Raw genomic sequence first — 27,300 nt, 5'->3', positions numbered from 1 at the left:
CAAAATTCCAAAGAGGAGAAGAACGGAAACTGGAGCATGCGGAATAGAGGAATAGTCAGGGATATAGGCAGATAGGTAAGGAGGACCACTAGACAGAAAATGGCCAGCTGAGAGAAGATCTTTTAAGAGAGCGCCCCTCCACCCCCCCACATAACAAGGTAACCATGCCTGATGCAAACACACACCAGTCACCAAGCTTGGAACCTCGAAGAGGCTGGCAAAAACGATGTGCAGCACGGTAGCAAAAGGAACCGGTTCTCTGTTGTTGCATAAGAGAACCAGTGCGGTGTCCCATAACAAAATAAACCATCAGAAATCCAACACTTTCTTTCAGAAGAGATGTACTTACGTGAATAAAGATTCCTGTAATGCAAACGTAGCCGAGCAGAAACTGAAAATGAAATGAAGCTGCTCTGGTCACAGATTTAAAAAAGAGCAATATCCCTATTTTTAAATGCTTAACAGCGAGCAGTGATCTTTCAGAATGTTTTGGATGGGGTTTGAAGGTACAGCTTTATTTTTTATTTGTACGTTTGTGCATGTAGCTTAGCTTACGTTTTTCTACAAGCCAGGGGTAGGGAATTAAACCAGCCTAGCAATTCGGGGGGAAAAAAAAAAAAACCAATGTTGGTCTTTTATGGCTTTGCAGTTCTGAGGGGAAAAAAATACCATAGATATGGAGAATGTCCATGCAAGTAAGAGAGGGGTAAGGATTGCTTTAATATAAAGTAACCAGAACATACTCCACCAAACAGCAAAGTTAATCCATTTAAGAATTATTCAATCGATTCACCAGTATCCTTAAAGTGTTCAGGCAGCCTCTTTTCACTGCTCAAACAGTCACCCAAATGGTTGAAGGCCCAAGTTCTTCCTGTAGCACTCCAGGCTGCACAGCGGCACGCCAGTTTTTGAACAAGAGTACTTCTTAGCACTGGTGCATCCGCTTACCCCACACAGGACAGCAGCGGGCGGCTCAGGAAGCTGTGAGGGAGGGAGGGGGCAAGTGACTCCTAGGGGAAAGGAGACTGTTATCTGGTCCACAGCGTTGGAGTAGCGGATCATAGGGCACATGGCCTGTCTGGCCTTCCTTTCCCGCAGTGTCTTCACCTTTGCCTTGTTGGTCTTGGTCAGGCGTTCAATGGTCTGGTTTTTGCTCTCCTCTGCCTTCTTGGCAGCCTGTAGGCGGCGCTTGCGGGCTCGCTCTTCCCGTTTCACCATCATCTCCTCAGTCATTTCCTGAGTTTGGAGGACAATGGGAAGCTCTGGTGCAGCAGGAGGCAGGATCTGCTGTTTCTGCAGTAGCGCTTTCTGGAAAAAGGCAAACCAAAAAAAAAAAAACGATCAGGGCTGGTTACATTTTGAACCGCTCATAAAAAAAAAAAAATCTCTTAATGGCAAGGAAGGTTAAGATGGATACAAAAAAAAAAAAATCAGACAACCAATCCAAGAAATACCGAGGTTTTGCCCATAAATGTAGGAGTGGTCCTGGAACCCCATATTTTGGCCAATTGCCCTACATCTTCTTCACCGGACAGAAGCCTGGGCATTATGAATTGGGACCCAACACTTGATGCCTAAATATCCTTGATGGAGAAGCCTTGTTTGAGCCCCCATCTGAGGAGGCTTAGACAACCTCTTCCCGATCTCAGCTTTCCACAGACGGAAATGGAAGATAATGCTTGGGTGTCCTCCAATCTACATTTTTCTAATAGTCTACCAACACATCCATTAACCGTCTAAAACGAATACAGAGGCTAGGATTCCGATAGCGGATCGAAAATACAAACCTTTTTATCTCTACACTGGCTGCCAGTGCAAAATCAATGCATCTAATGCACAAAAGGTATTTAAATTAAACCCACGATCTTAACTTTGCAGTTGTATTAAATCCAGAGAATAAAGTTATGTTCTAGCACTTGTCCAATAACTGTCCCAGATTTATGAAGACTGGGGGGGGGGGGGCAGATCATTCGACTTCCAGCCGGTGAAAGTCTGTTTGTGAGCCATCTGTCATTCTTTAGGAAAAAACGAGACCCACAGAACAGGGCACTATTAGCTCTGTTTGTGACCTATACTTCTGCCCATCAGCGATCACTAGCACTTTAAAACCACTGCACAAAGAGTGACAGGAAATCAAAAAATCATGGCAAATATTTTTTGAAGGGGCAATTGGAATAACATTTCCAGAATATAGCGTCAATATTGTAGTTCGTGGGGCAACAAACCTACCAAAACCACCAGTGATAAAAGCCAGTGCACTCCGCACCTTTTGAAACAAATCAGTCACAGTGGGCCTCAGTGGTTGTCACGAAAGCCTTTTCAAACAGGGCAATTCATATTTTAATTTATATTTTAAATAGGTTTCATTATTATTTTTACAAAAATCTGTTATCTATTAATCTATAACCCCATTCAATTTAAGGCTAAAGAATAATCAATCGTTTGTATACTTTACCTAAGACTTTAAAAAAAAAAATGTTATTTATTGTGCAATGGCCGAGACAAACGACTTTTTTTTTTTTTACACACAACAGTAAACAACTTCAAGAACAGACAACAAAATTATTAAAAGAAGACCAATTCATACTAAACAGCTAACCATTCACAACATTCAAACGAAATGGAAACAACTGATTACTACATAAACAAAAAAATCTCTGCCTAAATGACCCAAAGGATTCGAATCCAAGGACTTTTCTTCTTCACCTCTTGTCACAATCATCAAACTCTCGATCATCTATTGTGACAAGAGGTAAAGAAGAAAAGTCTAATCGAAGAGGTCCGCCAAGAACAAATTAAAAAGAAAGGGGCGTCTAGGCGGCCCTGACGAACACCTACATTTTTTTCGATTTCTTTCGATAAATCCCCCGCTCTGGATAATCTGACACGAAGAATAGAGTTATGGTGGAGTTCAATCAGGATTGCCAACAAATGGTCAGGCAAACCCCAACTTTTCAAATTGCCCCAGAGCTGATCCCTACTGATGGTGTCAAAAGCCTAGGATAAGTCCACCCAGGCTCCGAACAATGGTTTCCCATCCTTCGCAAAACATCCTGACAGTTCAAAACTAAACCATTAAGAAAGGTGGAGAGGCCCTTCCTGAATCCAGTTTAAAATTTTGAGAGGATCCCATTTTCTTTGGTCCAACTTTCTAGATCTCTCAAAATGAGACCTGCAAATATTTTACTGTCCGCATCCAGTAGAGAAATTGGGCGCGAATATATATATTCAGTGAAAAAAACTTTGTTAAAGGGACGTTATGGTTCAAAGTAAAACCGAAAAACCCCCTGAAATTCGGCAGTTATTGTAAGATAAGCAACCATAACTCGCGCCACCGTGCACTGTTAACACTAATACCCAAGACATCAAAGATGATATCACTGATTTTCTGAATTTCATAGGTTTTTAGTAGCGCAACTTAACCATAACGTCCTTTTCAATGGAGGAAGACCACTAGCATCCTAGGTTCTCAAAGTGGGAACCCGGGGTGGTAAAAAAAAAAAATGATTTTTCTTCCCAAACCAGGACACCGCAGGCAGGCGTCCCGGTGTAGGAAGGAAAATCTTTTACCAAGATGGACACCAGGGAAAGGGAAGGCAGGGTGTATAAAGACAGGGCATCGGCAGGGGGTCGGGAAGACCAGGAGAGAGACACAGGGCATGAGTGGGGGGTAACACGAGGGAGACACGGGGCATGAGCAGGGGTTGGCAATAAGGGAGACACGGGGAATGAGCGGGAAAGAAGGGAGACACGGGGCATGAGCGGGGGATGGGCGTGAACAGGGGAGACACGGGCCATGAGCGGGGGGAAAAGGAGGGAGACAGACACGGAGCATGAGTGAACAGGAGAGAAACGGGGCATGAGCAGGGGTAGGGCAAGGTGGGGCTCCCGCTCATGCCCAGTGTCTGCCCTGTTCCAACAGTGCAGACACGGGGCATGAGCGGGTGGTGGGAGGGGAAAGGGAGACACGGGGCATGAGCGGGGAGGGGAAAGGAAGACAGGGCATGAGCGTGGGTGGGGGGGAGAAGGGAGACACGGGGCATCATAGGAGGGGGTGACAAGAGGAAGACACAGGGCATGAGCAGGGAGTGGGAGGGAACAGGAGACAGACACGGGGCATGAGCGGGGGGTGGAGGGAACAGGAGACAGACACGGGGCATGAGCGGGGGGTGGAGGGAACAGGAGACGGACTCAGGGCATGAGCGGGGGGTGGAGGGAACAGGAGACGGACTCGGGGCATGAGCGGGGGGTGGAGGGAACAGGAGACGGACACAGGGCATGAGCGGGGGGTGGAGGGAACAGGAGACGGACTCAGGGCATGAGCGGGGGGTGGAGGGAACAGGAGACGGACTCAGGGCATGAGCGGGGGGTGGAGGGAACAGGAGACGGACTCAGGGCATGAGCGGGGGTGTGGGGGGCAACATGAGAGACACGGGGCATGAGCGGCGGGTGGGGGAGTACAGGAGACAGACACAGGGCAGGTCATTTTGGCGCGGCCGGTTCGGCGAGGCACGGCAGCCCGCGCCGAACTGGCCGCACATAAATGTCCTGCGAGTTCTTCATGCAGGCACCACAGCCACGCAGAGTACACAGCCGGGCCCGCGAAGGTGGGGGCTGTGCTGTTCGGAGCAATCTGCTCCGAGCAGCACAGCCCCCACCCTCGTGAGCCCGGCAGATCAATTCTGCTCTGTGCGCCGTACCCCAGTGCACATCGCCTGCTGTTTAGGGAAACGTTCAGTGCAGTGCACTGAAAGGGCGAGTTTCAACTTCATCCCACACTATTTTAAAATGAAACCGCTCTAGAACAGTTTCATTTTAAAATAGTGTGGGGTGAAGTTGAAACTTGCATTTTCAGTGCACGGCACTGAACGTTTCCCTAAACAGCAGGCGATGTGCACTAGTGTGCGGCGCGCCAAAACATCCCGTCGCCGAAACAGGGTGTACCGGCCGGAGAGAGAGACACGGGGCGCGGGCGGCCGGAGGGAGACACACACGGGGCACGGGCGGCCAGAGGGAGACACACACGGGGCATGAGCGGGGGGTGGGCGGCGGGAAGGATAGACACACGGGGCATGAGCGGGGGGTGGGCGGCGGGAGGGATAGAGACACGGGGCATGAGCGGGGGGTGGGCGGCGGGAGGGATAGACACGGGGCATGAGCGGGGGGTGGGCGGCGGGAGGGATAGACACGGGGGGTGGGCGGCGGGAGGGATAGACACGGGGCATGAGCGGGGGGTGGGAGGGAGGGATAGACACACTGGGCATGAGCGGGGGGTGGGAGGGAGGGATAGACACACGGGGCATGAGCGGGGGGTGGGAGGGAGGGATAGACACACGGGGCATGAGCGGGGGGGTGGGAGGGAGGGATAGACACACGGGGCATGAGCGGGGGGTGGGATGGAGGGATAGACACACGGGGCATGAGCGGGGGGTGGGATGGAGGGATAGACACACGGGGCATGAGCGGGGGGGTGGGAGGGAGGGATAGACACGGGGCATGAGCGGGGGGGTGGGAGGGAGGGATAGACACGGGGCATGAGCGGGGGGTGGGCGGCGGGAGGGACGGGGCATGAGCGGGGGGAGGGAGAGACACGGGGCATGAGCGGGGGGAGGGAGAGACACGGGGCATGAGCGGGGGGAGGGAGAGACACGGGGCATGAGCGGGGGAGGGAGAGACACGGGGCATGAGCGGGGGAGGGAGAGACACGGGGCATGAGCGGGGGAGGGAGAGACACGGGGCATGAGCGGGGGAGGGAGAGACACGGGGCATGAGCGGGGGGAGGGAGAGACACGGGGCATGAGCGGGGGGTGGGCGGCAGGAGGGATAGACACATGGGCCATGAGCGGGGGGTGGGCGGCGGGAGGGATAGACACACGGGGCATTAGCGGAGGATGAGCAGGGGGAGGGATAGACACACGGGGCATTAGTGGAGGAGGGGGGAGGGATAGACACACGGGGCATGAGCGGGGGGGAGGGTTAGACACGGGGCATGAGTGGGGGGGGTCGGGGAGGGAGAGAGACGCACGGCGTTCGTGTGCAGGCGGCAGATCCTGCTCCTCGGCCCTCTGCTGGCCACCCTGTGCAAATGGTGTGAGCGGGGGGCTGGAGGAACAGGGGGAGACACGGGTGGACTTACCGTGCAGGCGGCAGATCCCGCTCCTGCTGACAAAGCCTCCCATGCGAGGAACAAAGATGGCAGGCGTCTCTGAAGCCAGACGCACTGCACGCTTTCACCGCATCCAATGAGAGAGCACGTCAGATGTCCGCAGACATCACGCAAGCTGCTTGCCCAATCACCGTCCTGTCCGCGGAGCAACAGGGAAGTGTGTCTGCGAAGCGAACACAGATATCACTAATTTGTTTCACTTACATTTTTGGTCGGATATACACCAAATAAAGCAAAGCATGCTTTCGGGACCAAGCAGCCGCTCCTGCCGCAAATTTGGTGTAAATCCGTCCAGTGGTTTGGGCTGTAGGCGCGAGCAAAGTTTATTCCCATAATGGGACAAAACAAAAGTTTTGGGACCCCCCCTATAACTTCCCCCCCTGGACGAATCCTCACCAAACGTTGCAAAAAATTCAGAGTGGGCCATATACCTTTTGCAAAGTTTGGTGAGGATTCGTCCAGGGGGAGCGAAGTTATAAGCTGCCCAAAAAGTGCTCTTCCTATGGAAACACCAACTTAACCATAACTACATAGCCACTACCGTGGCCATGATCTAGATATAGATATAATCAAGCTTTTCCAAGAATCTGGGATTTTCCTAGTCTTAACTATTTGGTCTAAGAGGCCTTTCAGCATTCTCAACCAAATTGTGGAATTTGATTTTAATATGGCATTTGTAAAACCATTGGGCCCTGCAGCTCGTGACGCAGAAGATCAGGATTAGATTCATAATCTCCTCCGTGGAAGAATGGAGAACCCATGGTATTACCGAATAATTCCTAGATTCTCTGTATTCAGGGTGAGCATACACTTTGGCGAAATGGTTAACCCAGGCCTGTTCTTGAATTATCGCATCCTGTGATTTACTGACATTTGGGTTCATCAATGCCCAGACAGACTGCCTTTAGAATTTCCTCCCGCCTTTATGTGACCTCATGCCCCTATGTGATCTCATCCAATTGCTATATGGGTTCTTGATCTCTCTGGCATGATCCCTTCGTTGGATTTCATTGCTCTCACAACTTCTTTTTACCATTCTCAGTTTTCTCCCATCTCTCTTTTTTAATCAAGACTTGTAGATCAAAATGATGGCTATGGGGATTGGGGGGGGGGCATCTTCTGGGAACAGGGGCTCGGAGATTAAGTTTCCAAAGTAATTCCACAAAATGTTCAGGTACAGATTGTAAGGATAACTCTGGATCAGAAAGATTTTTGGCATAATACACTAAGTTATCATTCAGAGTTTGTTCACAGTACTGAATCGTACAAGTCTATTACATGCCGAGTTGAGGACTTACTTCTGGGACAATCGGAGATGCAAATATTATCTATATTACAGCGCCTGTGCAATGTTCCAGATCTCACAGTAGCACTTGTAACCCAAGATGTTTGAAGGGAGAGAGTTTCTCATTCAAGAAAATCACTAAACAGAAACTGAGGTAACATGTTTTCTTTCTAACACAGGGCTAAAGCATTCTTGTAGCATGCTCCGTTTATTTAGATTACTTGGAAAGGCTGCTACAACTCCCAAGAGAGTTGTAGTCCGTGCCTTCTTTTATTGGCCACCAGACGTGACAGAGACCAGACAGACTGTCGGTCTGTGGCGGACACAGTGGACGGCTAGGTTCTTTCCAGTTTGTCGTGACAGGCGACACCAGTGAGTATCTTACTGTGCTTACCCTACTCTTACGGTGTGTATCACGGTAAGTACTGTTTTATATGTACCACGCTGCAATAATGTGGATTACATATACTAGTAAATGTTTACATACCTTGAAGACCACCACACACGGTACACTCAAATTACGTGCTTTACATGAAATTAGATAGCTTAATATTGCAGTAAGTAACTCTGCAGTAAAATCCCATGCTATATCATCCCCTTCCAAAGTAGCAATGATTAACGCACGGTCCGCCATAAAAAAGGCTGTTGCTTTAAGTGAAATTATATCCACTAGGAAGCTCGATATGCTTTTTTATAAATTAATCAGGGTTCACCGATAGTAGTACCACCTATTTCCATCTTCTAGTACCTGATCATTCCCAAATTAAATGGCACAGAGTGAATCAAAAGAGGGGGTGTGGCCATTTTGACCAGATCCACCCTTGAAGTTAGAAACTTCACTCCCTCGATTGGGATACTACATCTCAGGTACTGGCCTGTACCCATCATCCATCCCCTAATGCCGGTCAGCTGCTACTTTGTTATAAAACCCCTGGCTCAGCCGTTCTCTTTTTAGATGCTCTTGACGGCTATTTGGGGTCAGAAGCACATCACTCAAAGCTGATTATCTTGGGTGTTGTAAATATTTGGTGCAATGTGTTGGAAGAAGTCGACTGTAAACATCTACATGACATAATGCAGATCCACGACTTACATTTTTGTATCTAGCTCACCAACACATCGGTGGCCACTGGACCCTGTGCTTTGACTGCCAAGACTATGCAAACATGAAATAACCCCAGTGAGTTAGTCAGATAATTTTACAGTACGTTTCTTAATTCCTAATCCTTATCTATCTCATTCCCAAACTGAACTATCAGTATGCAATTGTGTCACCGAAAAAAAGATTCGGATCTCATTTTGAGTAAAGATCTACTGGGAGGGGATTTACCTCATGTGCAACCTCTAAGTGCACCGTTTTTTACTCCAACCGGCACACCTTCAAACCAACCGTAACAATATTGCCACTCTTAAAAATATAAAGAAGCCCCAGAGGAATAATAATCAGTGGTATAGAGACAATTTAAAAAGCCTTAAGCAATAAAAAGGAAATGGATTGAGACCAGAGTCCTAGCTGATCGCCAGGTGGCTAGATCAGGATTGGAGGAATATAAAAGATACTTGCAAAATCCTCCTCTATGCAAAAGAAAATTAACCTTGCCAATAACAGACCGATAGCGCCTTTTTTGGCCATTAAAAATGTTACCAGAATGTACCAACGTCAGTCTGCCAGCTTTGACCCAAAGGGCTAATAAATTTAATCTCTTTTTCTGGGATAAAATTAAAAACATTTCAGACAGCACTGACAAGTCAACCTACCGATCACGTCCTTACGTTAAAGAAAAAAAACACTCAACTGATGTCCAAAGTTTGTTATCTCCTGTTGGAATTGAGGACATTGTCAATCTATTGGGGAGGCTCAAGCCTACCAACTTTGGTTACGATCCGATTCCAGCTCATCTGGCAAAGCTGCATGCAGATGCACTTGGTGGGGCTATACAGAGTTTAGTTAACGTCTCATTGGCCCAATGTGTTCCACTAGCTCTAAACAAAATATTATCTTACACCCTTGTTAAAGAAACCAACTTTGGTCCATAAAGTTATATCCAACTATCGCCTAATTGCTGGTCTATGTTCTGCTGAAATCCTGGAAAAGATTGTACCAACCAATTACAGAGCTATGTGGAAGAACCCAATATTTTGGATTAATTCCAGTCGGGATTCAGACCACGCCACGGCAGCGAGACAGCCCTTACGGCAGTCTGGGAAGATATGCTGGCTGCCTCCGACAAAGTGGGTGTAAGCATGCTGGAACCGTCGGCGGCCTTCGACAAAGTCGATTTTGAGATTCTCATTTCCAGGCCATCATCGGTGGCACAGTTATCAGATAAAACCCTGGAATGGTTTGTGTCCTTTTTAACTAATCATACTCAGCAGGTTAAAGTTGGCTCTTATTTTTCGGACTGACTGCCTGTGAAGTACCGGGTTCCTCAGGAGTCCTTGGTGTCTCTGCTGCTGTTCAACATGTATATTCGCACATTGTTGAACATTTTCTCTGATTTTGGTTTGTTATTACTCATATGCGGATGACACCCAAATCAATGTATTGCCCAAACAACCATCGGAGGCAACAGACCGAGTTTTATCCTGTGCTAACAAAATCAAAATCCGGATGCTGGAAAACAAGTGCCAGCTAAATCCATCAAAAACAGAGGTAATTGTATTCGGCTCTAAGAGAAGAGAAAGGTAGCACGTGATTTACAATGTACTTTGTGTCCTGCTCTGTTTGGAGCTCCCAACTAAATTTTCGGATGCAGCAAAAACCTTGGCTGTATCTTGCAGTCCAGTATGGACTGCAACCTTTACGTCAACCAGACGGTTAAATCTATGTACCACCAACTCAAACTAATAAGGCCTGTCTTGTCTCTTATTGCTGACAAGGACTGTCCAATAGTGGTGGGTACACTCCCAAATTTGAAACTTTATTACAATGCCCTTCTTATGTGTGTTCAAAAATTCCAAATCAAGAGTTTGCACAGAATTCCGCAATCAGGCTGATTTTCTCATTGCCAAGGAAGGTAACCGTTTCACAATATCGGAGGACCCTTCATTGGCTCCCAGTTCACCAGCGAATCATGTTCAAGGTCTTAAGTTTGGTGTTCAAGTGTATTCACAGCCTTGGCCCGGCTTACCGGATCTCAAAAATCCAAATTCACTGCCCAAACCGATCACTTCGATCTGCGGATCAGTGCCTTCTGACAGTCCCATTTGTGAAAACGACATGGGGCGATAGGCACTTTCTTTTTTCGCCTTTCTTCCTGTGGACCTCGGTCCTAGAATTCTCTCTCGCCGGACTGCTGACGGATTACGTCCCTATCCATCTTGTATGGGAGGACAGGTCAAAGAGAGCCCCCCCCCCCCCCACCATCCCCTTTAGTCCCCTCCTTGTAATGTCCATGACTCATCAGGGGCCCCTCTGCCACCAGGGCCCAGGTGGTGGGTGGACCACTGGCCGACACATCGACTAGGCCCAGGAAACCATTTTGAGAACCAGAACGCCATCTCAGGACATGACTCCTTGTGCTTTGCATCACGGCCCCCACCTTTAGAGAGTCCTCGTCTACCCTTTTGCCTCCGCTCCCTGGCAGATCTGCTGAAAGCCCGTTCCCACAAGTCGGACATGAGCTAGTGTTAGAGCAAACACTATCTTTCACCTTTCGCAGTGCATCATTATCCTAAGCGTGACCTGGGCAGCGGGGCTGGCCTGGAAAATAACTGTAAACCGTCCTCGATGAAACAAAAGCCTTAATCCCACACCAGGAAACTGCTCATACATATATAGCATTACAATGATATCCCTTCTGCACGACCTCTGTGTCAAAATTCTACGAACACTGTACGAACAAAAGAATGTGTCATTGTGTGTCCACATGGTCACGACACTCAAACCCTCTCAGTATGCACACACACTCAGGGCCCCTGGCCTCCTACTATGTGCTTCTCTAGGGGTAATGTAAAGTGAGTGATACCAAATGCTTATGCCACGACTACCCTGATGCTGCTAGAGTACAAAGGAACACAAGTGCGACAGTATTGTGAGCTCATATAAACAAGATACATAGAATGCCATCAAGTGCAAATGTACAGGTTTAATGTGTATTACTGCTGTCAACTGTGTTGGTCTGTTGCTCCTGCGTGCTCTACCAACCCTAATGCTACCTCGCGTATCATGTTTACAGTGTGATGTTAAAACTGCTAATATTGCAAATACTTACCCTATAGTGACTAATAGAGTTGCAGATATAGTTAACGAATTCTGAAATTAATATATACTGCTGTAAATGCTATAGATGTGTGACCCCTTAGCCAGTTTATGTTATGCGAATCCCTTCGTTTTACAGTTTGCTAGAAGACTATCATTGTGGGCATATCCAAATCCACCTCTCCTCACTTCCCATTGTAGCCTGCCAGAGAAAGCAAAGGCCCGAGCGACACCGCCTCACCTCCCCCAATTCGGCTGGAGCCGTTTCAGGCATTCATGATTCCCCCGCAGCTCACATAGCCACGAACAGCGGCCTGAATTATTTACAGCTCAGCAGCAAAATCCGGCCATAACCAGAGGCGCCCCTTCATAGGTCCCACGACCCATCAGCTCACCCCAGATTAATGACGCTTGTAAAAGAAGACACCTAATATTGCACAAACATTGTATAAAGGCATCCATCATGACTTCTAACGAGACCCAAAACCTGGACAGCTTACCCCATGCCCTGAGACCCGACCCCGTGGCCTATGATACCCAGTCAACAGGATAACAGCAACCCCGTATTGATGTATCGCCAAAGTACCCCACCTAATGCACATTCCTCCTGTGTTATATTAACCTGTAGAACAACCTATTGTAGGATTTACAGGACAACTGACATTGCAGCATTGAATGAATGGGGTGTGCCTGGCCCTTAGGGCAGAAAGCCAAGAAAGACGTCCATCAATGACACTGACACACGCCTGACCGGACAGCACCTCCCGGATGAGCCCAGCTGACCTGCCCACCCCATGTTGGCACCCGGCGGTGTCCACCAACCACGGAGAGACGCATCACGGCTGCACACAGTCGACGCCATGCAATCCCCATGTACATGTGCCCCCTATGGTGTGTAGGTGCCTATGACGCTTTTTGTAAATAAAAATGCCTGTCTTTGCTATTGATAGACAGAGCGCTCTCGGAGTTTGCAGAGTTCTTTGCATGCCCTATTTTGAGTTAGATAAAGCCTCCCTTAAGCTCACCCGCACTTGGTCCTAGCCTTATTCCCATTCGTGGGAGAGTCCATTTGTGCCCCTCATTGCGGAAAGGGTCGTGCTATCTGGGGACGCTCGCATTCAATCTTCAGGAAGCAATTAAAAACTATTTTTATGTAATTTGTCCTACCAACTAACATAAGTATTTAGCAATAGCTCTGTGTAGTCCATGATAAAATTGCTATTTGACATCTGCGCATAGATGCAGTCTCTGTTTGGACTCTGTGGTATGCGCTTTGTAAATGTTAAAATCAAACTTATTTAATAGGAAATGCCCGAAAGCCATTGTCAAAACCTGTTCTACGTGCAGACTGCTGACAAGCGGTCTTGTCCATTTCAACTGACCTGAACCCACAAGTGACCCATTATTTTATGGCCAAAGGTTCTCTCTGGTCTTATTTAGAGCGCCTTGGACTCTTGCCCATCAATATGTCCATGAAGGACCCGCTCTACCCTGCTGAAATGCTCACAGGTGGGAGGGAGGTTGCTAATGCGATGAAGCAAAGGCACCTTGAGTGAATGACAAAAGCAACTGTCCCATGAAGAGGACAATCCTGCGGGAGCTGCAACCCATAGAAACTAAGAAATGAAGTATAAAAGTATAAACTGATCTTTTAATAATACTGGCACCACTAAAGCTTCTTTCATGAGACTCCAATCAGAACAGGACCCCATTTTTTGGATCACGTTTAAGCAAAACAATCTGTGCGAAGTTAGCACACTGCACAGAATGCTTTACCAGTTTCATGATCAAAAAAAGAACAGGTGTTTCTCCTTCATAAAACTTGGGATGTAATGCAACCTAATAAAAAATTGCATAGGATTTTAATTAAGACTTCACTTTTTATAGAAGGGCACAGTGAGCGCCTCAGGTTATGGTATTTCCCCAATGTAACCTCTGGCAGACTGGTTTAGTTCTTTTTCAGCAAGCCATGATTAAAGCTTTTCTTCACTTGCCGTAGATGGTACGGAATTTCCCAAAAACCGAATACTGAATTGGGTATAAGAAGGCAAAAAAAAAAATCCATCAAGCTCCATGACCCGAAATTCATTTCTACCAGATCAAGAATATACCAGGGAACATACCCCTGCCTTCGCGGGGGATTGAAAAATTGCCAACACATATGCCTCAAATCTGCCCCAACAACCCAGCATGCACAAACGGTATAGATACAAGGGACATATGCCTCAAATCTGCCCCAACAACCCAGCATACACAAACAGTATAGATACAAGGGACATACAACCGCAAATCGGCCAATATTGTATATTACATCCAATGCATGACCTGAGCGCAAGCAAATTGTGTAGGAGAGAGGAACTAAGTGAAAGAATACATCTACAATTATTGTACCAGAAAAAACAGAAACCTAAGTGGGCCACCAACAGGCACACACTGAAGAAACTTTTGGTGACGGTATGGAAAGATAGCCTCCCGAACAACATACAAAGAATGTGGGAGCACACCGTGTTGAAGATGCACAACCAAAAAAAGAGAAAACGAAGGACTGAACAAAGGTAGGATTTAGGACACGCCATGGCTAAACTTTAAACCTGGAACTATCAAGGAAACCACATTGGCTGTGATAGAACCGAATATGCCAGAGCCATTTCTCACCAACACTGATAGGACACTTCATTTGATATTTCTGGGGGGCTTCACTCAAATGTCTTGCACTCATTATAGAGTACGAGGCATGCTGCCTGACAGTGGACATTACACCATTCCAAAATTAGTAATGCATTTTGAATGTATCACTTCGATTGAAAGTCAGTATGCCAATTGGAATTACATGAGGTGCACGGATATAACATACATTACACCACATACACTTTGTGAATATTGTTCTATTGACCGCATCATACATTAGCCAGTAAGCAGAAGTGACTGCAGTTAACACACTATAGGGCCCAACTCTGTTCATGGAGACAAAAAAAACGTATTGATGCCTCCGACTTCATGCTTTCATGTCACAATGCGCCATTCCTACGCTTATTTGGGCGTTGCAATCTCTGTAGGTAACATGGGTGTGGCGGTCAAGGACATGCAGACAAAAACAACCCGTTTGGAAATATGGAAGCCTGGTTGCAACGACCAGGAAGTGCAAACAACAGGCTTTAAAAGCAGGATGTGCAGTTCTGCGTTTAAATGTGTGGTGCGTTTTTTAATCTTACATTTCAAGATTGCTCTACAATGCAGAGAATATCTTTTTTCCAAATACACTCTGTCTCCCTTGAAAAACTCCTCGTCTCGATGCACGCATTCAGTGCAACAATGTTGTATGAATAACCTGCATGCCTGCCTAATATTTGGTAAATATATATTTTGTTAATGAAGAGAAATTGAAGTACAGAGTTACAGATGAGTGACACTGAACAGCGAAGAGTTAAAGTCTTTCAAGGTGTCCCAGTTAGTGTTAGGATGGTTCAGATTCACAAGCCAGGTTGTGCAGACAGTGGCTCGGTGATTCAGATTGGGGAGCCCTGCAGTTCCTCAGAATTTAGATGAATATTTATCTAAACTATAAGCGTAGTTTGCTGGATTTACCAGCTACTCCCCTCTGTTGTCTTGAGCCCCAGTCTTTTCGCGATTAGCTGCAGAGTGCAACCAGCAAGGTTTCTTCTTGGAGCGAACAGGCCCTTTAACCGGCAAGTCCTACTGAGGACCTTCTGAGTGCCACAATGAAGATGGTGTAAAGACTCACGCGTGGGGGGCGACAAGACATTACTCAAAGTGCAGAATGCGATGAGGCAACCCAACATGAAGACTGTAAGCCATTCATGAAACGCCAAAAGATCAGGGAGCTTGCAACAATCTGAAGATGAATAATTCGGTCTGTTCTTTGATAAAGCCCGAGTTGTATGCTGGGGTCTGGTAAGCGACCATGATATAGAAGCGTCTCAGTAAGGAAACCGTGGTCCTAGCGAGGTAAGGCAGCTGAGAGAAACAGAATCTTGTATCCTGAGGAAGGGGGGGAAATTGTGTGTAGGATAGTGGTCTGTTTTTCCCATTATGCCTCCAGATATCTTTCTTTCCACCCTTTAGCTTGGTAATCTATTCTTTATAAACCATACGATGGGAAAGTATGTCGATTTCATGATTTCTGGGAAGGTGGGGTAGAGGCCCGGCAAGGACAATTAGATTGGCATTTGTCTTTGTAAGTGATCTGGACTCGACGCTGGAATCTGGAGCGTTCCCTTGTTCTGCATTAGACTTTCAGTTACTATAATGATAAGACATTGGACTGCATTGCAAGAGGGTCCATGAATACAAGCTTGGTTGTAGTAGAGTCCCCAACTAGCTATTGGATCGATCCTGCAGATATCCATAAGGATAAGAGGTGTTCACCAGGTAATTTGGTCAAGAACGGCCCCTATGCTTATCCTTTTACTGGGATTGTGAATGTAAAGTGCTGCCATTTGCTTAGATCAATTTGGGGATGATCCTTTCAACAAGGAGGATCTTCTGGTTTGCTTGAACCTAGACCGTGCCCTTGGTTTCAGTGTTAAGGATTATTCTGCATGTTTTTATAATGCGCGTAATACCCAGAGGATTCTAAGCGCGGACCCGGCGATTGAACCTGTGTCGCTCCGTGTCGCCTTGCTTCCAAGGCGAGCGTGTTGCCGCTGAGCTTTCCTCCCGAGTGACATGAGGGGTAGATCCTTAGTCTCCATAACACTGCCAATCACCCAGCTCTACTACGATGACCTAATCATCCAAAGTAGCCTGTGCATAATGAAAAGGAATTTAAAGTACATATTACTTGGCACCATAGACAGTGACGAGCACACAAAACAGATGCAATATGGGCCTGCGGGAGTCGAAGTAAGCCTATCGGCGTTGCTTTTACGTGGGCCCGGGGGTGCCTGCGTATGCCCTGAATCAATATCCTGCTCAAAAGGTTTGAGGAACAAGGTCCAACAATTATGAAAGTTTGAACAGATCCAAACTATAAATATATATGTATGGTCTATGCTTGGTCATGTGGTTTTACACACTGGCAAAGCCACTTCTGTGCATGCAAATTATAAACAAATTAAATGAAATGGTTGCCACGGTTACATGGCCCCAGTTGCTTTGTAGGGAATGTCCCATCATACTCTGTCCTCTTAGCATGGCAAGAACTGCACTCCATGCCCAGTTCCAAATGCATCCAAGCACGATAACAGCTTAGATTATCCAATGTTATGCTCCCTCACCTGTCTGGCAGTCAGCAGAGACTCGTCCACTTCCTTCTTGAGTTCCCCATTTTCGTCCAGCTCTCCCTTCTCCAGGGCCTCTAACCAGCGTTCCTCCTCATCTTCCTCCCGCTTCACGAATCCTTCTGACACCATGTCGGGCAAGGGCATTGGCTCGAGGTTACTGTCTTCATCTGGGAAAGAAACATGCTCCTGTAAACCACTGTACCATGGCATAGAAACGTCCCCACACCCACAGCATAGCCAGAGCCACTAAGTAGTACCAGCTTCTACCAATCAATAAGTCACTGGCACTTGGAAAGAGGGCCTTAGAGGCTTGAATGCCATGAGGTGGCATTGACTCAGGATGAATCACTCTTTTACAGCTGCTAAGAATGACCAGATATACAAGGCAGCGAGAAGCCCACACCATCTCAGTGAACAATGACCTACCCACTGCCCTTAACTCAATAGTCCGTAGAAGGAAGAGGAAAGTGCATATACCAAATTCAGGTTCATATCAGAGAGCATGACAGTGAAAATGAGTAACAGATGGAGCATGGTGTTTACTCAATTTAGGGCACAGAAAAGCTAGAGTACTGTTAACTCACCTACTTCCTCTCCTGTAGGACAGTCCCATGAATTTTGGGACCGGCGACAAGCGTGCGCCATCCCCACCTAAGAGACTGCATGGGGTAGCCAGCTGTGGCCACCAGACTTCACACAAAGACGAGTCTGTTTTGGGGTAGAAGAAGTGCTGCTTACCCAGCCAGGCTCTGTACTGCTCGATCGGGACTCCCTCCATGGGCTCGTCATCATCATCCACAACCATCAAAGGGGATAGGGATTGCTTCGCCTCAGGGACGACTGTAAATGTTGGCACACTGAAGAGGGGGTGGGGCAAGAGGAGGAGAGCAGCTTTAGTAACACTAAAGGGACCGCTCCACAAGTCCATCTACCAACAAGATGCCCATAGGAAAGAAGGATAGATGATTATTAATACAGAATGAAAATCAGCTGAGAAAAGCACAACCCAGACTGAACACAAGACTGCGCGGAACGGGATGGCTACATTAAACTTGGCATGGCTAATGAGTAAACCCTGGTGTGAAGGTGGCATTCTGGCGTTTCTCGTGCACTTCCCAATTCTTCAGTGTGCAAAAATAAAATGGCAGCAGGTTACCCAGAAGTCTTCAGATTTATTGTAGGCATGGGGACACATCACTGCAATAGCTCCATACTACACAATCAGCACAACTTGGCCACAGTAGAAAAGCACGATTCTTCGGTCTTCCCGTGGCCATCGTGCACCACTGCATACCAGGCATAGTCCCGTCAGAAAGTAATTTCTAAATTAATATTGGGTCACACTAACCGGTTGTTTGGGAGAGCGTACGCTCTTGCCAGTGGAAGAGAAACAAAACAATGGCATTTGGCTTGGTGCTAGAACAGCTACGAGAAGAGAGGACATTGTATGTTGGGAATTACTGATCGGCATGCTACAAATGCCAGTTTGGTAATCACACATGCAACTGATAGGCACCACATTACCATCCAGAACCTGAATGCACTCTCTTCACATCTAGATATCCTCGCCCCGACGGCTACAGCATGCAACACGGGGAAAGGCTGAACAAGACAGGCGGTGGACTCGCCATCACATTACCATCCAGAACCTGAATGCACTCTCTTCACATCTAGATATCCTCGCCCCGACGGCTACAGCATGCAACACGGGGAAAGGCTGAACAAGACAGGCGGTGGACTCGCCATCACTCACAAATCTTAGTAGCGATGCACTAGTCCAGAAGCAACCACAATCGGCTCCTTCGAAGCCCTCTCCTGCCACTTCCCCGTCACCATCAACCTCATCTAGATGTAGCCCAAAATACAACACTTTATGTACGACTCTGCTAACCTGGTCACTTTCACCCAGAGGACCCTGAAGAGAAGGTACGAAGATCCCATTTGCGGGTCTCTCTTTGCACACTCAGCACCTTCTTTCCTTGCACCCCCCCCTCCAGGTCTCAGAGGTGTGGGAAAACAAAGGGTGTCTCAACTACTAGTCCCTGGGGATTTCTCTCTCTCAGGCGGCACGGACATCGTCTTTGGATCCAGACCCTGGGGGTGGACCAGTGAGGGAGTATCACCTGGTTGCGGGGTCGTCCGTGTGAAGCAACCTATGGTGAGATGCGGGATTCCCCCCCCCCTTTCCCGTACACCTAACCAATCATATTGCATAGGATACTCCCAACCCCCTTTTTTACACAAACACTGGGCAGAGGAAGAGGGCGACTTAGACTAAAGAGGCTAACCCATACATATTGCATTGGACATGTCACGCTAAACGGGTCAGGCAAAGTCAGGCACTGTGCATACATCTGATACCAATTAGCTCTCCTAACACGGCCGGAACATAGAGACATACTCTGAGCAAGGTGGAACATGAGTAAGAGCATAAATTCTTGTGCGAAGGTGAACCTAAGGGAGCAGATCGAAGGACGAGAGCAACGGGTCAAGGACACCAGGAGTACCCTGCAAGAGATTTTTAACTGACACTAGTATAAAAGGTGCACTGACGAATCCACTGGATCTCTGAAAATGCAAGTGCTCCTCCTTTATTTCCTGTTGTGTCCCACAAAGCACATTCGTCTCATCCACCCTCTATAACATTTTCATGAAAACACTATTTGAACTATTAGACGATCCAGCCATCTCCTACACGAACTAGGATGGTGACACGCAAATCCTCCTCCCCCCTCAGGTGACTATTCCGACGACTCCACTAAACTACGCGCAGCTTACCATACCATCCAGCTGTAGATGGCCTTGCACCTACTTTGTCTTGATGAAAAAAACCTAGATTCTCCTCGTGGGATCCCCTGCAGTGCTACAAAACTTCAACGAACATTATTGTTCCTTTACCAATGATGGCATCGCGATCCCGTTCCCCCCCCCCCCCCCCCCAACAGTGAAGACCCTGGGAGTCCACCTTGATGCCGTCCTCGCACTAGCGCGTCATGTCAATGCTATTGCGTCCTTCGTCGGTCGGCCATACCATCAAAATAATCCATTCCCGTAGGCCATTCTTATCGGCTGACAGTTACCTCACCATCGCCCGAGTGGTGATCGGTTCTAGACGGACTATTGCAATGCTCTCTTTGCAGGCAACTCTATACAGGACAACAATACAATGTAAGTTATCCATTACAATGCGCTCAGCGCCGGCCTCAACATTCTGAAGCGAGAACATATCTCTGAGGCTAGAAGAGCCATCTATTGGCTCCCAATACGTGGATGTATTACTTTCAAATCACTTTCTATTACCCATAAATGCCTCTCCAATTCCACCGAAACTGGCGCAAAGGTTCACAAAAGCCAAATCACAGACCAACCAGAGCTGCTTATGCTCATTGACTCGTCACTCCAACATTCAGATGAGCTAGAGCAGGTGGCTCTAACTTCCCAGCCACTGCAGCAAGCTATGGAACACATAGATGTAAGATCTGAGCGGTCATACCGGTACTTCTGTACACTTTTGTACACCCGGCCATACCCACATACTACAGGCCTATCACCACGGTGCCATTCCTCCTAAAGATATTAGATAGAGTGGCCTACTTACAGATTCAAAAATTCCTGGAGCAGCACCAACTCCTAGGCACCTGGCAATCAGGTTTCAGACCACAGCATGGAACCGAAACAGCACTTATTGATCTTAAAGCCCAGGTCGACGAGCTCAGAGACCAGGGAAAAACGGCCTTGCTTCTCCTCCTCGATCTCTCAGCAGCGTTTGACCCCGCTCCCATTACGTTTGGTGTACCCCAAGGATCATGCGTCTTCCTACCATGTATAACATCTTTACTAAGCCTCAGTTTGATGATCTGGACCTTCTAGGTGTCACATACACTAACTATGCAGAGGACACCCAGATTCTCATTCCACTTTGTTTTGTTTGTTTTTACATTTATAAAGCGCTCACACAGCCTGTGGGCATCGAGGCGCTGTTACAGGAATTGTTTTTTTGTTTTTTTCTTCTTAGTTGCGTAATTGTTTATTTATTTTTTTTGTCTTAGTTACGTATTTATAACGCACTTAAACACCCACAGGTTTCTAAGCGCGGACCCGGGGATCAAACCTGTTGCTTCGTGTCGTCTTGCTTCCAAGACGCGTACGCTGCCGCTGAGCTATCCTACGGGTATAACAAACAGGGGACTTTCTGGGGATTACAAACAGGATTTGGCCTTGGTAAATAGGATATACCTCATCATCCAGGCATGGATGGCACGCCATGGTCTATGCCTGAAGGTTGACAAAACGGAGCTCATCATACTTGGGACCACACCAAACATTAAGAAACTTAGCCAAGACTACTCATGCTTTATCATAGATGGCCATACAATCAAAGTTGCTAAGGAGGTAAACTTTTTTTACCTCGACTCTAGCCTTACCCTGGCTAAACAAGTGAGTGATATGGCATCCGCAACTTCCTATACTTGCATGTTGATCAGATCAGCAAAACAATACCAATCTACAACCAGCTGAACCACACTAGCAAGATTGCTTGTGCAATCCACACTGGATTACTGCAACGCTCTCTACTTGGGATCGAACAAATACATTACTCAAAAAATCCAAATATTGCAAAACAATGCCCTTAGACCAGCCTTAGGAATCTCTAATAGAGAACATATATCAATAACTAGATTACAAGTCAACTGGCTCTCCACCGTTGACAAAATTAAACCTTAAAACTGCGTTCCTAACATTCAAATGCCTTAACTCCTCAGCACGGAGCTAATTGACAGAGGTTGAAAAGAAGAATCGCATCCAGACCTACTAGAGCAGCCTACACGAACTCCTTTCAAAATGACTACAACTGGAGGGAATAGTTTCCCGGTCAAAGCAGCTCAATTGTGGAACTCCCTCCCGACCACTCTAAGGACTGACCAATCTTACCCACACTTCAGATTGAATATTATCAAGTGGCTTAAAGGAAATGAGCTATACGCTCTAGCTACCTCAGACATTTGACTTAGCTATCAAACAGACCTTTCTCTTTGACTGTCTTTATTTGTAAATGTATAGGCTATTGTATATCCTTACTTGTAAATGCATATGCATTACCTGCTGTTTTGTTATAACCTGTACTTATGTAACCTTGTAACCTGTAAACTTGAAGTATTCTTGTTCTCGCGCCCCGATACCTTCAGGTCTGGTGCGCATTACAAATACACAAACAAGCAAACCTGGCGCTTCCCCTAAAATCCCCTTAACAGAGACCAAGGCCATTTACCATCTTGGTGTTCTTGATAAACGAATGCCTCACTATCTGTAACCTATAATGCAACTAGCACCCCGATGCCCCTGGATTTATAGCACTTTATAAATGTAAAAATAAATAAAACCAATCACCACAACTTTCCCAAAGCACAGATCACCTAAAAACCCTGGCAGCACGCGTCAATACAACAGCATAGCTACTGATCATTTTACGGTTCTCCTCACCAACGTATTCGACCTCCCTCTTTCTCAGATCATTCAGGGCACCTGGAGACCATGCACATTGCAGTGGTGTACAGTATAAAATCCAGTAACACAACTGGGGCTTGGAACAGAGATACGTAGATCAATTCTTCCTATATAAAAAGGGGGCCCACATGTTCTGATAAGCTCTTAATGACAATACTTGCAACCGGCAACTCTCCAGTATGGACTACAACTCCCACGATGCCTCGCTACTCTGGCTAGGGCTGATTTGTAGTCCACAATATCAGGGGAGGCAAAGGTTGCAGGTCCCTTCTCCATGTGAACCCCCTCATGCACAGGTAGCCCCTTGCCTTCAAAGGACCACCCTCTGGTCACAATGGTGCCATGTGTACTCCCCTCGTGCAGCTATGCCTGGTAGAGGTAGCCCCTTGCCTTCGCAGAAGCCCCCTCTGGTCACAGCAATGCCCAGTGTACCCGCTCGTACAGCTGTGTCTGGTAGAGGTAGCCCCCTCCCCTCTGGTCACAATGGTGCCCTCTGTACCCCCCTCATGCAGCTGTGCCTGGTAGGGGTAGCCCCTCGCCTTCACAGAAGCCCCCTCTGCTCACAGCGGTGCCGTGTGTACCCACTTGTGCAGCTGCGCCCGATAGGGGTAGCCCTCCCCGGTCACAGAGGTGCCCTGTGTACCCACTTGTGCAGCTGTGCCTGGTAGGGGTAGCCCCCCCCCCCCGGTCACAGTGGTGCCCTGTGATCCCGCTTGTGCAGCTGTGCGTGGTAGGGGTAGCCCCCCCCTGGTCACAGCAGTGCCCTGTGTACCCGTTTGTGCAGCTGTGTCTGGTAGAGGTAGCCCCCCCCTCTCTGGTCGCAATGGTGCCCTCTGTACCCCCCTTGTGCAGCTATGTCTGGCAGAGGTAGCCCCTCGCCTTCATAGAAGCCCCCCCTGGTCACATCAGTGCCCTGTGTACCCCCCTCGTGCAGCTGTGCCTGGTAGTGGTAGCACGTCGCCTTCACAGGACCCCCCCCCACTGGTCCCAGCGGTGCCCTGTGTACCCGCTTGTGCAGCTGTGCCTGGTAAAGGTAGCCCCTCACCTTCACAGAAGCCCCCTCTGGTCACAGCAGTGCCCTGTGTACCCCTTTGTGCAGCTGTGTCTTGTAGAGGTATCCCCCCCCTCTGGTCACAATGGTGCCCTCTGTACCCCCCTCGTGCAGCTGTGCCTGGAAGAGGCAGACCCCCGCCTTCACAGAAGCCCCCCTGGTCACAGCAGTGCCCTGTGTACCCGCTTGTGCAGCTGTGCCTGGTAGGAGTCGTCCCCTCTGGTCACAGCGGTGCCCTGTGTACCCCCCCTCAAGTAGCTGTGCCTGGTAGTGGTAGCACCTCGCCTTCACAGGACCCCCCCACTGGTCACAGCAGTGCCCTGTGTAACCCCCCCCCCCCCCCCTTGAGCAGCCGTGCCTGGTAGTGGTAGCACCTCGCCTTCACAGGACCCCCCCACTGGTCACAGCAGTGCCCTGTGTACCCCCCCTCGAGCAGCTGTGCCTGGTAGTGGTAGCACCTCACCTTCACAGGCCCCCCCCACTGGTCACAGCGGTGCCCTGTGTACCCCCCTGCGAGCAGCTGTGCCTGGTAGTGGTAGCACCTCACCTTCACAGGACCCCCCCACTGGTCACAGCGATGCCCTGTGTACCCACTTGTGCAGCTGTGCCTGGTAGTGGTAGCACCTCGCCTTCACAGGACCCCCCCCCCCCCACTGGTCACAGTAGTGCCCTGTGTACCCCCCTCGAGCAGCTGTGCCTGGTAGTGGTAGCACCTCGCCTTCACAGGACCCCCCCACTGGTCACAGCAGTGCCCTGTGTAACCCCCCCCCCCTTGAGCAGCCGTGCCTGGTAGTGGTAGCACCTCGCCTTCACAGGACCCCCCACTGGTCACAGCAGTGCCCTGTGTACCCCCCCTCGAGCAGCTGTGCCTGGTAGTGGTAGCACCTCACCTTCACAGGGCCCCCCCACTGGTCACAGCGGTGCCCTGTGTACCCCCCTTCGAGCAGCTGTGCCTGGTAGTGGTAGCACCTCACCTTCACAGGACCCCCCCCACTGGTCACAGCAGTGCCCCGTGTACCCCCCCTCGAGCAGCTGTGCCTGGGAGAGGTAGCCCCTCGCCTTCACAGAAGCTCCCCACTGGTCACACCGGTGCCCTGTGTAGCCCCCCCCCTGGTCACAGCAGTGCCCTGTGTACCCCCTCGTGCACAGGGAGCCCCCCCCTGGTCACAGCAGTGCCCTGTGTACCCCCTCGTGCACAGGGAGCCCCCCCCTGGTCACAGCAGTGTCCTGTGTACCCCCTCGTGCACAGGGAGCCCCCCCCCCCTGGTCACAGCAGTGCCCTGTGTACCCCCTCGTGCACAGGTAGCCCCCCCCCTGGTCACAGCAGTGCCCTGTGTACCCCCTCGTGCACAGGTAGCCCCCCCCCTGGTCACAGCCGTGCCCTATGTACCCCCTCGTGCACAGGTAGCCCCCCCTGGTCACAGCAGTGCCCTGTGTACCCGTTTGTTTAGCTGTGTCTGGTAGAGGTAACCCCCCCCCTCTCTGGTCGCAATGGTGCCCTCTGTACCCCCCTCGTGCAGCTATGTCTGGCAGAGGTAGCCCCTCGCCTTCATAGAAGCCCCCCCTGGTCACATCAGTGCCCTGTGTACCCCCCTCGTGCAGCTGTGCCTGGTAGTGGTAGCACGTCGCCTTCACAGGACCCCCCCCCCACTGGTCACAGCGGTGCCCTGTGTACCCGCTTGTGCAGCTGTGCCTGGTAAAGGTAGCCCCTCACCTTCACAGAAGCCCCCTCTGGTCACAGCAGTGCCCTGTGTACCCCTTTGTGCAGCTGTGTCTTGTAGAGGTATCCCCCCCTCTGGTCACAATGGTGCCCTCTGTACCCCCCTCGTGCAGCTGTGCCTGGAAGAGGCAGACCCCCGCCTTCACAGAAGCCCCCCTGGTCACAGCAGTGCCCTGTGTACCCGCTTGTGCAGCTGTGCCTGGTAGGAGTCGTCCCCTCTGGTCACAGCGGTGCCCTGTGTACCCCCCTCAAGCAGCTGTGCCTGGTAGTGGTAGCACCTCGCCTTCACAGGACCCCCCCACTGGTCACAGCAGTGCCCTGTGTAACCCCCCCCCCCTTGAGCAGCCGTGCCTGGTAGTGGTAGCACCTCGCCTTCACAGGACCCCCCACTGGTCACAGCAGTGCCCTGTGTACCCCCCCTCGAGCAGCCGTGCCTGGTAGTGGTAGCACCTCACCTTCACAGGACCCCCCCACTGGTCACAGCGATGCCCTGTGTACCCACTTGTGCAGCTGTGCCTGGTAGTGGTAGCACCTCGCCTTCACAGAACCCCCCCCCCCCCACTGGTCACAGTAGTGCCCTGTGTACCCCCCTCGAGCAGCTGTGCCTGGTAGTGGTAGCACCTCACCTTCACAGGACCCCCCCCCCACATGTCACAGCGGTGCCCTGTGTACCCCCCTTCGAGCAGCTGTGCCTGGTAGTGGTAGCACCTCACCTTCACAGGACCCCCCCCACTGGTCACAGCAGTGCCCTGTGTACCCCCCCCCCTGGTCACAGCAGTGCCCTGTGTACCCCCTCGTGCACAGGGAGCCCCCCCCCTGGTCACAGCAGTGCCCTGTGTACCCCCTCGTGCACAGGGAGCCCCCCCTGGTCACAGCAGTGCCCTGTGTACCCCCTCGTGCACAGGTAGCCCCCCCTGGTCACAGCAGTGCCCTGTGTACCCCCTCGTGCACAGGGAGCCCCCCCCTGGTCACAGCAGTGCCCTGTGTACCCTCTCGTGCACAGGTAGCCCCCCCCTGGTCACAGCAGTGCCCTGTGTACCCCCTCGTGCACAGGTAGCCCCCCCCTGGTCACAGCCGTGCCCTGTGTACCCCCTCGTGCACAGGTAGCCCCCCTGGTCACAGCAGTGCCCTGTGTACCCCTCGTGCACATGTAGCCCCCCCCTGGTCACAGCAGTGTCCTGTGTACCCCCTCGTGCACAGGTAGCCCCCCCTCCTTCACAGCAGGACCCCGTACCTCTTGGTGCCCAGGATCTGCCCCCCCAGCTTGATCTTCAGCTTGAGCTGCGGCTTGGAGGGGCACGAGTCGGACTCCAGGGTCTCGGAGGAGACCCCGTGGCCCAGCTCGTCCTGGTGGTGCTTCTTCTTGTGCTTCTTGTGCTTCCGGTGCTTCTTTCTGTGCGACCCATGCCCGCTCAGCTCGTCTTCGCTCCCTGGAAGGGAAAGAGGCAGTGAGCAGCAGCACATTCACCCGAGGTGACATTCACACACGGTGCTCTAATGAGAGGGGCGGGGGGGGGGGCACATACTCACCGCGGGGGTCCATAAGAGAGGAGCAGGACAGGGGTAGCGACTAGTTCCCATCCAAGAGGGGGACCATAGCAACGGCCCGCCCACCCGTCATCACGTGACCTCTAATGTCACCTGTGTGATTTCCGGCAGTGCAAAGAAGCGCTTCCGGAGCACGTTCAGTGAGCGACAGGTAGCGACTGAGAAAAAGACCATAGCAACGGCCCGCCCACTCGTCATCACGTGACCTCTGATGTCACCCGTGTGATTTCCGGCAAGAGCAAAGAAGCGCTTCCGGAGCACGTTCAGTGGGCGACAGGTAGCGACTGAGAAAAAGACCATAGCAACGGCCCGCCCACTCGTCATCACGTGACCGCTAATGTCACCCGTGTGATTTCCGGCCAGAGTAAAGAAGCGCTTCCGGAGCACGTTCAGTGTGCGACCCGGCTGGGTTGATACTAGTCCAACAGGTCATCGGTTGTTAGGGCCATTTCTTAGATGTGAAATAGCTGCTTCAGTGTGAGTGAGCTAGTTCCCATTAGAGAAATTGCCCTTTTTGGCCATAGTGACCAAGTCCTGCATAATAATGGGAACTAGCCTACTCAAACTGAGAAGGCTAGTTC

At 49.8% G+C, this 27,300-nt stretch overlaps 1 protein-coding gene across 1 annotated transcript; it reads right to left on the bottom strand.

The window, feature by feature from the left end:
• Nucleotides 1–701: 701 nt before the first annotated feature.
• INO80B (INO80 complex subunit B) lies at nt 702–26,863 on the bottom strand. Its single transcript, XM_069632479.1, has 5 exons — nt 26,702–26,863; nt 26,406–26,601; nt 17,634–17,752; nt 16,890–17,062; nt 702–1,308 (listed from the first exon to the last, which is right to left on the bottom strand). The coding sequence occupies exons 1-5, from the start codon at nt 26,712–26,714 to the stop codon at nt 841–843; spliced, it is 969 nt and encodes a 322-aa protein (XP_069488580.1). The 5' UTR covers nt 26,715–26,863; the 3' UTR covers nt 702–840.
• Between the last annotated feature and the right edge of the window lie 437 nt (nt 26,864–27,300).

This window comes from Ambystoma mexicanum, chromosome 6q (genome assembly GCF_040938575.1).
Source record: "Ambystoma mexicanum isolate Mex_15411 chromosome 6q, UKY_AmexF1_1, whole genome shotgun sequence".
Classification (NCBI taxonomy): domain Eukaryota; kingdom Metazoa; phylum Chordata; class Amphibia; order Caudata; family Ambystomatidae; genus Ambystoma; species Ambystoma mexicanum.
The sequence above is the reverse complement of the archived record's forward strand: the minus strand, read 5'-3'. Positions and strand labels throughout refer to the sequence as shown.

Coding starts and splice junctions, on each gene's coding strand:
- INO80B (XM_069632479.1), bottom strand. Junction 17,753..26,405: donor CAGATCCTGGGCACCAAGAG/GTACGGGGTCCT, acceptor CCCCCTCTTCAG/TGTGCCAACATTTACAGTCG. Junction 17,063..17,633: donor GCAGTACAGAGCCTGGCTGG/GTAAGCAGCACT, acceptor TTTCTTTCCCAG/ATGAAGACAGTAACCTCGAG.